Source organism: Dasypus novemcinctus, chromosome 11 (genome assembly GCF_030445035.2).
Source record: "Dasypus novemcinctus isolate mDasNov1 chromosome 11, mDasNov1.1.hap2, whole genome shotgun sequence".
Classification (NCBI taxonomy): Eukaryota; Metazoa; Chordata; class Mammalia; order Cingulata; family Dasypodidae; genus Dasypus; species Dasypus novemcinctus.
The window spans coordinates 19,820,762-19,834,228 of record NC_080683.1 but is presented as its reverse complement, the minus strand read 5'-3'; the positions used below and the strand labels follow the sequence as shown (position 1 = coordinate 19,834,228).

Genomic DNA, 13,467 nt, shown 5'->3' with positions numbered 1-13,467 from the left:
AAAAAATGAGTAGGAGTTAGCAAGGTGTAGGAAAAGGAAGGGTGTCCTAAGAGAAGAGAACAGCATATGACAGGCCAGGAGGCAATGGAGAGCACAGAGCTGTTGAGGAACTAAGAAGCAGCAAAAGTTTACATGAAACATCAAAACGTGGTTGGAGGTAAAAGTTATGTATAGGGACGTCAGCGAAGGGTAAATGATACAAAGCCCTCTGAACTATAGGGTAGAGAAGGTGAATTTTGTTATAAAGATGATGGGAAGCTGCTGTAAAATTTTAAAATATGGAAAAGATCATGCAGTGTCAAAGAATGAGTGGAAGAAGGCAAAAACTGGGGGCAAGTACAGCAAATGCAGCAATCCAGGTGAGCTGATGGTAGTGTGTATTATAGTGACAGAGAAGAAAACTTTTGAAAGACTAAGGAAATATTCAAGATGTAGAATCTTGATAACTGATCAGATATGACCTAACAAGAAAGAAGGAAGATGATGCCCACATTCCTGCTCAGATGCTGGTGCCATTCACTAAAGAGAGAATTCAAGGAAATTTGGAAAAGGGAAGGAAGGAAATAAGTTTTAAACTAAAGCACATGATTCTATGCTTTAAGACCTCCTATTAGTGGCATTGGAAACAGCATTTACACTCACATAACTGCACATAAGCACACTAACAATTCCTGTTCTGTTTTTCTTCCCTATTTTCTATCTTCCCTTCCTTGATTACCTCTTTCAGTCAAAGAAACAGAAAGGTATTTCTTGCCTCTTCTACCAGGAGGATTCTTCTCCAAAAAGGTTTCACTCTTCTTGTTGCTAAAAGCTCAACAGGTACTCGACTAAAATGTAAGCTCCATGAGTAAAGGAATTTTGTTTTATCTTATCTCCAATGCCAAGAGTAGGAGCACTCAATAGACACTAAAATATTTAATAAACGAGCCACTATTTTATAACTGGCAACAATAGCAAAATATAAGATAGTTGTATAACCCTCTAATTCAGAAATGGGCCCAATCATTTATGGAAATCCTGTACATAATAAAGGAACCATTTGAAATCAGTACGAAAAGGATTAATTCTTCATTAATCATTTTGGGAGCAACTACATTCAGGAAAAATTTAGCGGACTCTCTCTTTATACCAAAGTAAAATGCAGCTGGTTCAAAGACTGGATTGGGGGAAACAGACTTGGCCCAGTGGTTAGGGCGTCCGTCTATCACATGGGAGGTCCACGGTTCAAACCCCGGGTCTCCTTGACCCATGTGGAGCTGGCCCATGCGCAGTGCTGATGAGGGCAAGGAGTGCCATGCCACCCAGGGGTGTCCCGCCGTAGGGGAGCCCCACGTGCAAGGAATGCGCCCCGTAAGGAGAGCCGCCCAGCGCGAAAGAAAGTGCAGCCTGCCCAAGAATGGCGCCACCCACACTTCCCGTGCCGCTGACGACAACAGAAGCGGACAAAGAAACAAGACGCAGCAAATAGACACAGAGAACAGACAACCGGGGGGATTAAATAAATAAATAAATAAATCTTTAAAAAAAAAAAAAGACTGGATTATAAGAAAGTTAGTACAGAGAAATCTGATTGATCCTTTTATTCAAAATGTGAGAGTAAGGAGGTACCTTCCTAAGCAGACGTATTTATAAATCAGACATATCTACAGCAAGAGTTCCCATAAAGTAAACACAGAGAAAACCTCAAAACATTAATAAAAGTTTCAACTTTTTTTTCTTAAGAAAATTGTTAACTTTTTTTTTTATAATGTGCAATTTCTATAAACAGGCAATTCACAAATGAACCAGAAATAAAGACATTAAGAATAAGAACCTTATTTTATAAGATTTAACTTACAAACCTGAAAAAAAAATTTTTAACACTTCACAGACCTGTCAAAGGAAAATATACCAAAATTTACCACAAATTTTAATGTGCCTACCATCTGAATAATAAATCTATTTCTATAAATCAGTCCTTACCTATCTTGTAAGTCTTGTACCTTACAAGATACAAGACTATCATATAAGTCTTGTCTATCTGGAAATAGACAAGAACTTGAAGATGTATATGTGTATGCCTGGATGTTTATCACAGCACTGTTTGGAACAGTAAAGGAAGCTTAAATGAACATTAGCTGAGAAGTATTTAAATAAACTATGATACATACATTTGATAAAATACCATGCAATCATTAAAAATGATATATCAATGGTAGAATCATTTTTTTATAATTATATTGAATAAATCAAAGCACTACCTCCTCCTCTGTAAATCCCTCCCTGCCACAACCCCACCACCACCAGATAAACACATGCATGTATTCCCTCATTTACCTCTAGTCTTCCTTAGTTCCTGGATACTTTGTGCCTTCAAACTACTCTCTAGTGTCATCTTCAAAAGCAAATTTTACTGAGTACCTAAAAAGTGTATTTTGTATGACTTCAGTTTTTCTTCCTTCTTCTACCATTTCTTTATTTGCTTTTTACCTAATCAGCCAGTTAATAAAATATATATTCACATTAAGTATCTATTTTCTACCAACTTCACTTCCTTTCCTGACTTTGAAAGTTATTTCAGGATATTCAGTAAAACAGAATCCTCACTTAGAGAACAATCATGTATTGGCAAAGTAAACTCTGAAAAACACTCTACCTATTCTCCTTCATTCTCCAAATGAAGGAAGCCAAGCCTTCTGCAAAGTAGGCAATGTAAAAAAAAAAAATTTTGGGGGTCATACAAAATACAATATGGAAAATCTCCATATAGATAAGAATGTACTATGTTGACTGGTTTCTTTGTTTCATGAACATGGAGTAGGGGGAGCATATTTAATGAGGTTGAGAAGTATAAGTGAATGGAGGGGTTAGAGAGGATATAGTTGTTGTTCATATTAAGATAATCAAAGACACCTGAACTCTGATTGCACTAACCAAAAGAAGATAACTAAAAAGATAATCAACAAAATTCACAAACCACTCCCTCATGTTGTAATATCCAATAACTTGGTTATTTGATCATGGCCAGTACAACATCATGACTTAAAAACAGAAAGCAACTTCTATTTCATGGAATCAAAGGTCACAAAGAATAATAAAAACAGATTAGAGGGCAAAAGTTACATTTTATCGTTTTCCTTCTCAAATGAAAGAGACAGATTGTCCAGTCACCAAATTCTTAAAGAGAGTTACAGCTCTGTTCATGCTAATTAAAATAAGGAATATACTGAATTGTTTTTAACTAAATATTTAGGATTTCCAAAAGTGTTATATAAAAGAGGAACTTTCCACTTCACATAAGCATAATTCAGAAGTGGAAAAGTGACATTACAAATATATAAGAAAAATATGCAGAGTTAAACGTTTATTTGCTACATGCCCACTAAATTATCTTTTACTTTTACTAAATCATCTTTAGTTCCACATTTTAACAATCTGGTCTAGAAATAAGAGACTTAAGTTTCCAACCTAACAAAATGGTTTAATCCAAATTCTAAAATTTTTATTTTGCTTTTAGGAGTATACTCTAGAGTGTATAAGGAAAGATTACATAAAGAACTATATCAAGCCACTAGATTTTCTTTTTTATTATGACTAAATCAAACCAGATAGTCACTCTCTCTCTCTCTCTCTCTCTCTCTCTCTCACACACACACACACACACAAACACACACACACACACACCTTTAGGTCAAACTACAAAGACCAAAGTAGAAAATCTTAATATGAGTCAATATGTCCCTTCTGAATGCCAACATTAAAAAATCAGTAAGAAAACAACAATGGCAAATATAGTAGGACTACTTTTAAAGTTTCTAAATTTAACTCTCTCCCCAAATAGGCTTTTCACCACATAATTGCTATTTCTCCAATCTGGATAAACAAAGAGTCTCTCTATTTAAACTGTTCCTCTCCCATTTGGAAAAGTCAAACATAGGAAGAAGGTAGGGAGGGATTATACACATTCATTGTCAATGGCATCCTACTCCTTGCAGTTTTCTATCCCAAGAATGTTAATAAGCAGCAAATGAAGTAAAGTGGGGGAAAAAAAACAATAAATCTCTTATCCATATTCTATCTGTTATACCACAATAATGAAAGGATTGAAAATACTCCAATAATTTACAATGGTCACACTTTTTCTTACCGGCTTTGCTTATTTTAAAATGTTAATTTTGCTTTCAGCCCTTGGATGAATGGGGTTCAGGATAAGAACTGCATGGAATCAGGGATCTATGATATCCTTTAGCTTTAAAATCTTCAGGCCTGGATAGGAAACCCTCTTTTCAAGGCTGCCAGACTTCCTAAGAACAGAAATGGCAGGGATATATGCAGGCAATGAGTGCTGTTCCAAAAAGCAAGATCAGGAGATATTCAGAAGCCTAGTTTCTGGCATTCAAGCTTTCCGATCCTGGTTTAAATTATTTCTGGAATACTAACAAACAAAGATATCTTAGTGAATGCAAATTTATCAACTCCTAAAGGGGGAAAAAAAAAAAAGAATTGAACTTTCCAGATTAAGTCTAGGAAACAACATGATTTATATTTATAGTATGAAGAATAGCACGTGAGAGAGTACAAATAGTTTTCTTGGAGATTATACACCAAATCTCTAGTAGTAAAATGAGGTTAGGGGAGAGTCATAATGAAAAAATTTACTTTTCAAAACAGATACTTCTATATTGTATGAATTTTGTTTCAGTATGTATTACTTTTGTGAATTTTTAAAATAAAAGATTGTATGTTCACAAATAATCATGCTATAAATCGAACTGTTGTAAGACATTTGGAAAAAGATCTTATTTTGAGCACACTTTACCAAATCTAAACCCTTACCCACCTTACCTTTTCAGGCACTATCAGTATGTAACTATTTCTCTAACTTACTGAACATATATCTATGTGAGATTCAGAATATTATCCAAAATAACCCAAGTCACAGAATAAGTTTCTCCTAATCAGAGTGTAAAATAGTTAATGTTTTATAGTATGCAGCAGAATATGTACTATGATGTATCATAAAGAAAATACACAACTTTGACATTTCATCTAATTTTTTACTACAATTTCCAATAAGCAAGTAACACTGTCTTCCATATATTAGTCTGAAATCTGCAGCTTTCTCCTTTACTCTGTCTCCAATTAATGCAAATCAATCAAACAACAAATGTTTGTTCTCAAAATAAACTATTATAAAGCTAGCTTCCTGAAATGTTGCTAAAGTCACCAATATCTCTTAATACTTAGAAACATCATTGAGGTTTATCTAAAAGAACAAATAGTTTTCATACAGGAAAATATTTTAATAAAAACTAAAATAAAGCAAATTTGTTACTTCCTTCATTTAAGTAATATTTCTTCTTATGGGAACAGTGTAATACCAACAAATTTAAAAACTAAATCAGCATACTTCTAGAAAAAGAATGTGATGATATTTAAAAAAAAGTTTTTTTTAATTTTAATTCAATTTAATTTTATTTTATTTGGAAGTGAGCACTTCCAAAGTAACCATGTATATCAGATCATTTTTTCTCTCATATTGCTAATTTCCCTTTAAACAGTAGTTTTTAAAAAGATTTTAAATTCATTTCAAAATCTGATGTCTACTTAAACATTTTAGAAATTAAAAAAAAAATTTTTAATGAAAGATCATGTAAATTACCAACCTGCCTTTTTAAAAAATGCAGATATTTCAGTCTTTTTTTCTAAATGAGAAAAAAATTGCCAGAAATTCAAGTGAAAACAAAGGAAAATACTATACAAATGATTTTTATTTTCATCAGCTTCCTGAAATACTTAAATGTGAATAATTTTTGTTTCCTTGTTCCTTATTATGTCACAAAGTCTAACAAAAAAACCACTATCAAGCTCTGGGAAGTACTCAAAAGAAACCAAAACTTCATTTTAAATTTAAAAATATAAAGAACAGTTAATTCACTTACCAGTTCCTGAGACATCTTCTGTGAACATACCCCTTACTTTTTAAAGCACCGAAGTGAAAATATCACAACAAAAACATGTCATGCCATAACCTATAGTACCTCCAGGATCAGTGCAAAGCTCACAGATTAATATACCACATCCACAAATACTATCCTAATACTTAAAACTATATCCTATCTATCTCCTTTTTTGATACTTGACTGGTATTTCTCTTCTTTCTCCATAATTCTCTGCTTCAATTTACTACCAAATAAGCCTCCTACAGTATAGCTCCTCCCCTTCCCACCCCACCTCCGTCTGTCTGCTCAGGTGATCAGACTATAAACCCTATTTAAAACTTGGTGAAATCAGAGTCCACTATCATTCATTAAATGCCTACAACTAGTCAATTGTTCTTTTGGATGGGTTCAGGTTTGTGTGTCATTTTAATCTTCAGAGGCAACGCATAATTTAAAAGAAAATAAAGGGAATCAATTATGCTTATTACCTTTTTAATGCTAATCTTTTCTTGTGTTAACAGCAACTAATATTACACTTTTCAAAATACTGGCCTTAAAACAATTTAAAATTTAAAAAGAACTATTCCTATGCTACTTCTGAAAAGAGAAACTCTTATATTATAATTATGAGTTCTTAGAAAGGATGAGCCTTACTTGCAGGAAAAATAAAGCAATTATGAAGGATGTGTACTATATCTCTATTAAAATGAATCATCATCTGGATGTCCCTTATGGAAAGATGGAGTAGACTTACTTTTCCCAATTCCTCCCAAAAAGCACAGCTGAAAACCCTAACATTATACACAAAACAAGCATTTAAAAAATCTGATAGGTAGAAAGAAGAAGGTAGACCAGCTAGAGATTTAGAAACCTGAGGAAAGATATGGCTGTGATTTCCCTTGTTTTCTTTTTGCCTCATATACCCCAGACAAATAATGGAGAAACCATTAACTGGGAAATGGGAACAGGAACAGAACACAAAAGCTCCAAGAGCAGCCTGCTCTCTCTGGTCAGAGGACCAAGAAAAGGGAGTATATGGGAAACTCTTATATTTTTTATTGTAACATTTTGTGTGATTTATGTATCTTTTAAAAAAAGATTAAAAAATTTTTTGAAAGAGGAAAAAAAAAGAACCTGGTGCATGATTTTCCATGCTCTTGCCTTGCCTCAACCATCCCAGAAGCACAAATTAATAGGGCCTTGCCACAAGACTGAAGCAGCCTAGAAGGCTGTGCCACCATGTGATGAGCAGCTGCCTAGAGACTTGCCTAGCTGGACCACAACAAACTCTGCATGAGAGGGTCTTCTGTTATATTAAACTGACACTGAGATTTTGATGTTGGTACGACAGTGGATACTGAGTCTTCTAATTTCCTTAATTTGTATAATAAAATCTTGGTTTTCAGAAAATTTCTGAGGATGCATAAAAAATTCTTCATTTTATAAAGTTGCCTAGAGACAAATTTATATGAGCATTAGAGGCATGCTTCATTTTCTAATAACTTTATTATTTTTATATTTTTCACATATTTCCATTCCATCTTTAATCTCAGAAATGCACTTAGGTCAAATGCTTTTTTCTGAAATTTCTTCAGTTTAGCTATGAAGAAAAAAGTTGCTTCCATAAAACTACAATTTCAAGAAATGGATTGCCTTTTTTTGTCCAACTAATTCTGAAAGTAATCAAGAGAACTTTTAATGTTGTAATTCTAACATCTCTCAAGCTATGCTTATGCTATAGAGGAATTTCAATGGATATAAGATTCAGATCACTTTATCCCTCAAGTACACAGCATAAAAAAAATCAACACATAGTATACAAAATACATTTCTCATTTAAAAATCAACCTTATTTTTAGCTGTCATAGAATTGACTAATATCTATGAGTCAGAAGACATAGGTACAATCCTTGCCAGTTTAATTATTGCCAGTATGTCTTTGGGTATGAAAGACACATTCTCTATCTGACTTTTGAAGGGTGTCAGAATAAAGTAAGATAATGGATGTGGCCATGTAAAGTATTACACAAATATAAGGTATTATTAGCCTTATTATCTATCCCTTCATTTCCATTCCCATTGCATTGCTCAGTTCACTACCATATTTAATTTTTTAATAAAGTATATCATTCATACATGAGCATACATAAACAATAAGTGTATAGTAGTGAACTTACAAAATAAACATGCATAACCTCATGGGGGGATCTTATACATCACCCCTCCACCAGGACTTTGCATTGTTGTAGTACATTTGTTACAAACCATGCAAGAGAGCACCATCAAAATATTACTAACTATAGTCCATATCCTGCATTTGGTGTATTTCCCCCCAATCACACTATTATTTTTCATATATTTTTATTACAGAAGTTGTGAACTTACAAAACAATCATGTACATGTGGAGAATTCCCATACAATATCCCCTCACCAACACATTGCTCCATGGGAGAATATTTGTTACAGATTATCAGATAATGTCATCAGGCTATTTCCACCAACTATGGTCCATCGCATTCATTTGGCACACTTTTTCCATACCCCCCATTATCAACAGAGTACATTTTTGGCATTGTTGCAAGAATATTATAGTATTGCTGTTGACCACTGTCATAGGTCATACCAATTTCATTTTTCCCATGCTTCTCTACATTCCCACCACCCTGCATAATGAGAACACTTTTGTATCTATACCATCAACCACAATTCTCATCCACCTCTGGGTTTATTGTGTTAATCAGTGCCTAGATAATTCTCTAGTTTTCTTCCAAATGACACTACATCCCTAGACTACCGTTTTCAGACATGATCCCATTTATAAACCAGCTGCTACTCATTATAATGTGTTACCATCAACTCTATCCATTTCTACTCTTTCACAGTCAAGTTAATTAAAACTTCTACACACATTAAGCATAGCAGTTTTTCTCAGTTTTCCTCTTATCTTCTAATAACCCAAACTCTAGGTTTTAACTCCATGCATTCACTCCTTATATCTACTTCATATTAATGAAACCATGCAATATTTGTCATTTTGTGTCTGGCTTACTTTACTTAGCATAACGTCTTCAAGATTCACCCATGTTATCATATGTGTCCTAATTTCTTCTTACTGCAGCATGGTATTCCATCACATGTATATACCACATTTGATTTACTAAATCATTGGTTGTTGATCACTTGGGTTGTTTCCATCTTTTGGCAATTGTGACTAACACCTCTATGAACATCAGTATGCAGATGTCTGATCATGTCATAATTTTTAGTTTTTCTGGATATATTCCCAAGTAGAGGAACAGCAGGATCATATGGCGGTTCTATATTTAGATTCCTGAGGAACTGCCAACCTGTCTTTCAGAAAGGTTGCACCATGTTACAATCCCACCAATAGTGAAGGAATGTTCCTATTTCTCCACATCCTCACCAAATTTAACATTTTCTGTTTTTTTAATAATGGCCATTCTATATAGTCTGAAATGGTATCTCACTGGCATTTTTTCATTTGTATTTCCCTAATAGCTACTAACATGGAACATTTTTTCATGTGCTTTTCAGCCATTTGTATTTCCTCTTTGGAGAAATGTCTATTAAATCTTTTGCACATTTTTTAAATTGGATTGCTTGCTCTTTTACTGTTGACTTGTATGATCTCTTTATATCAAATATGTGGTTTCCAAATATTTTCTCCCATTGAGTGGGATGCCTTTTCACCTTCCTGAAAAAGACCTTTCAATAACAAAAGTATTTAAGTACGAGGAAGTTCCATTTATCCATGTTCTCTTTTGCTGCTAGAGCTTTTGGTGTAAAGTTGAAGAATGTACCACCTACCACCAGGTCTTGAAGATGTTTTCCCACATTTTCTTCTGGGAGCTTTATGGTTCTTAGTTTTATATTTAGGTCTTTGATCCACTTTGAGTTAATTTTGGGGTAAGTTGTGGGATACAGGTCAGCTTTCTTTTTTTTGGCTATGAATAACCAGTTCTCCCAGCAACATTTGTGGAATAGAGTGTTGTGTCTCAACTGGGTGAGTTTGACAGGCTTGTCAAAAATCACTTGACCACACACATGAGGGTCTGTTTCTGAACCATCAGTTTGGTTCCACTGGTCTATGTGTATATCTTTATACCAATATCTTGCTGCTCTTACCACTGTATCTAGGTAATATGATCTAAAGTCCAGATGTAAGAGTCCTCCAACTTCGCTTTTCCTTTTTAAGATGTTTTTAGCTATTTAAGGCCCTTACTCTTCCAAGTAAATGTGATAATTGTGTTTTCCATTTGTTTAAAAATTACTGGTGGAATTTTTATTGAATCTACGTATCAGTTTGGATAGAACTGACATTTTAATATTTACTCTCCCAATCAATTAGCATGGAATGTTCTTCCAATTATTTAGGTTTTTGTTGGGTTTTTTTTCTAACAATGCATTGTAGTTTTCTGAATATAAGTGCTTTACATTTTTAGTTAAGTTTATTCCTAAATATTTTATTATTTTAGTTGCTATTGTAAATGGAATTTTTTTCCCGACTCCCTCCTCAGATTCTGTATTACAGTTCTGTATAGAAACACCACTGACTTTTGTGTAGTGATCTTGTATCCTGCCACTCTACTGACATGGTTTATTTAGCTCTTGCAGCTTTGGTGTGGGTTTTCAGGGCTTTCTACACATAGGATCATATCGTCCGCAAAGAGTGAAAGTTCTACTCCTTCCTTTCCAACTGGATGCCTTTTATTTTTTTTCTTGCCTGATTGCTCTACCTAAAACCTCTAGCACTATATTGAACAACAGTGGTGGCAGTTGGCATCCTTGTCCTGTTCCTCATCTCAACAGAAAAGCTCTCAGTCTTTCACCACTGAGTACAATGTTAGCTGTGTGTTTTTCATATACGGCCTTTATCATGTTGATAAAGTTTCCTTCAATTCCTATCTTTTGCAGTATTTTTACCAAGAAAACATGCTGCATTTTGTCAAATGCCTTTTCTGCATCAACTGATAAGAGATCATATGATTTTTCTTCTTTGATTTATTAATGTGGTGAGTTTTGCTGGTTAATTTTCTTGTGTTAAACCACACTTGCATCTCAGGCATAAAATCACTGGATCATCTGGATCATGATGAATAATTCTTTTAATGAGTTGCTGGATTCAATTAGCAAGTATTTCGTTGAGGACTTTTGCATCTGCAGTTATTAGGGAAATGGGTTTGTAATTTTCTTTTTTCATAATATCTTTATCTGGCTTTTTTGAAGATTTTTTATTTATTTCTTCACACCGCCCGCCCCAAACTCCCTCACTGTCTGCTTTCTGTGTCTGCTTGTCTTCTCTTTAGGCAGTAATGGAAACCGATCCTGGGACCTCCCGGAGTGGGAGAGAGGTTTTCAATTTTTTGCAACAACTCAGCTCCCTGGTCTGCTGCATCTCTTATTATCTCTCCTTTGTGTCTCTTGTTGTGTCATCTTGCTGTGTCAGTTCTCCACATAAGCCAGCACTCCATGCAGGTCAGTAATCCTGAGTGGGCCAGCACCCCTGCAAGAGCCAGCACTCCAACACAGACCAGCACTCCACATGGGCCAGCTTTCCACTCAAGCCAACTTGCCGTGCAGGCCAGCTTGCCTTCAGCAGGAGGGCCCAGGAATCAAACCCTGAACCTTTATATGGTAGACAGGAGCCCAATCACTTGAGCCACATTTGCTTCCTATAGAAAATTTTTCTTTTTTGTTTGATGTACCGGGGCAGGGGATTGAACTAGGGAACTCTTTTGTAGGAGGCAGCCACTCAATTACTAAGCCACACTGGCTTCCCTTTTATCTGGCTTTGATATTAGGGTGATATTGGCTTCACAGAATGAGTTTGGTAGCACTCCTTTTCAATTTTTTGGAAGAGCTTGAATAAGATTGGTATTAAATCTTCTTTGAATGCTTGCAAGAGCTCACCTGTGAAACCATTGGTCCTGAGCTTTTCATTAGGGAGAGTTGTTGGATGACTGTTTCAATCTCATTACCTGTGACTGATTCCTTGAGGTCTTCTATTTCTTCTAGGGTCAGTGTAAATTGTTCGTATGTTCCTAAGAATTTTTTATCTCATCTACGTTGTCTAGTTTTTTGGCATACAGTGTCCTTTGGATCCTCTAATGATCTCTTTTATTTTTGTGGGGTCAGTAGTAATGTCCCCATTTTCATTTTTTATTTTATTTAATTGAATCTTCTTTTTGTCTTTCTTGATCTAGCTAAGGATTTGTCGATTTTGTTAATCTTCTCAAAGAACTAGTATTTGTTGTTTTTTAATTCTCGTTTTTGTTGTTGTTGTTGTTATTGTTGTTCTCAATTTCATTTATTTCTGCTCTTATCTTTGTTGTTTCATTCTTCTACTTGCTTTGGGATTACTTTGCTGTTCTTTCTCTAGTTGCTCCAACTGTGGAGTTAGGTATTGATTTTAGTCTTTCTTCTTTTCTAATTTAAGCATCAAGGGCTATAAATTTCCCTGTCGGCACTGCCTATGCTGCACCCCATTGGTTCTGAAATGCTGTGTTCTCGTTTTCATTCATCTCAAGATATTTACTGATTTCTCTCAAAATTTCTTCTTTGGCCCACTGATTATTTAATCTCCATAAATCTGTGAATTTTCCCTTTTTCCACCTCTTGTTGATTCCCAACTTTATTCCATTATGATCAGGAAAAATGCTTTATATAATTTTGATCTTGCTGAATTTATTGAGCTCACTTTATAACCCAACATTTAGTCTATCCTGGAGAAAGATCCATGATCACATGAAAAGAATGTATATCCTGCTGTTTTGGGGTATGATGTTCTGTATATGTCTATTAGGTTTAGTCCATTTAACACAGTATTCAAGCTGTCTCTTTACTGATCTTCTACCCAGATGTTCTATCCAATGTTTCAGTGGTGTACTGAAGTATCCGACTATTATTGTAGAGATAGCTGTTTCTCCCTTCAGTTTTGCCAGTGTTTGCTCAACATATCTTGGGTATCCTGTTAGGTGTATATACATTTATGATTGGTATTTATTTCTTGAGAGTTGCCCCTTTTATTAATACATAATGTCCTTCCTTGTCTCTAATAACAGTTTTGCTTTTAAAGTCTATTTCATCCAATTTAAGTTCAGCTATGCCAGCTTTTTTCGGTTACTGCATACATGGAACATTTTTTTCCAACCTTTCACTTTCAACCTATTGGTATCTTGGGTCTAAGCTAAGTCGCTTGCAGACAACATACAGATGGCTCACATTTTCTTATCCATTCCACCAGTCTGTGTCTTTGATTGGAGAGTTTAGTCAATGTTATTACCGTAAAGGCAGTTCTTATTTCACCCATTTTGACCTTCGGGTTTTATCCATCATATTTTACTTTCACCATTCTTTTGGCACTTTTAATAACTTTTACTGATATAATTTCCATTTTTAGACTCTTCCAAGGCTCTCTCTCCTGTCTTTTCTTTTCAGGTTGCAACATTCCCTTTAGTATTCCCTACAAAACTGGTTTCTTTGTTTAAAATCTCTGATTCTGTTTATCTGTGAATAATCTAAATT

The 13,467-nt window shown here is 34.6% G+C and overlaps 1 protein-coding gene across 6 annotated transcripts in view; it reads right to left on the bottom strand.

The window, feature by feature from the left end:
- Positions 1-13,467, bottom strand: part of CD2AP (CD2 associated protein) — a 181,888-nt gene that overhangs the window by 98,607 nt on the left and 69,814 nt on the right. The window contains exon 1 of one of the 6 annotated variants that reach the window (XM_004452796.5): positions 5,922-6,173. The exons of the other annotated variants lie outside the window; for them this stretch is intronic. Within the exon in view, the coding sequence (XP_004452853.2) occupies positions 5,922-5,936 (15 nt within the window). The 5' untranslated portion in view covers positions 5,937-6,173. Of the gene's footprint in view, positions 1-5,921; positions 6,174-13,467 lie in introns of those variants that run through there. 6 annotated transcript variants of the gene reach the window in all.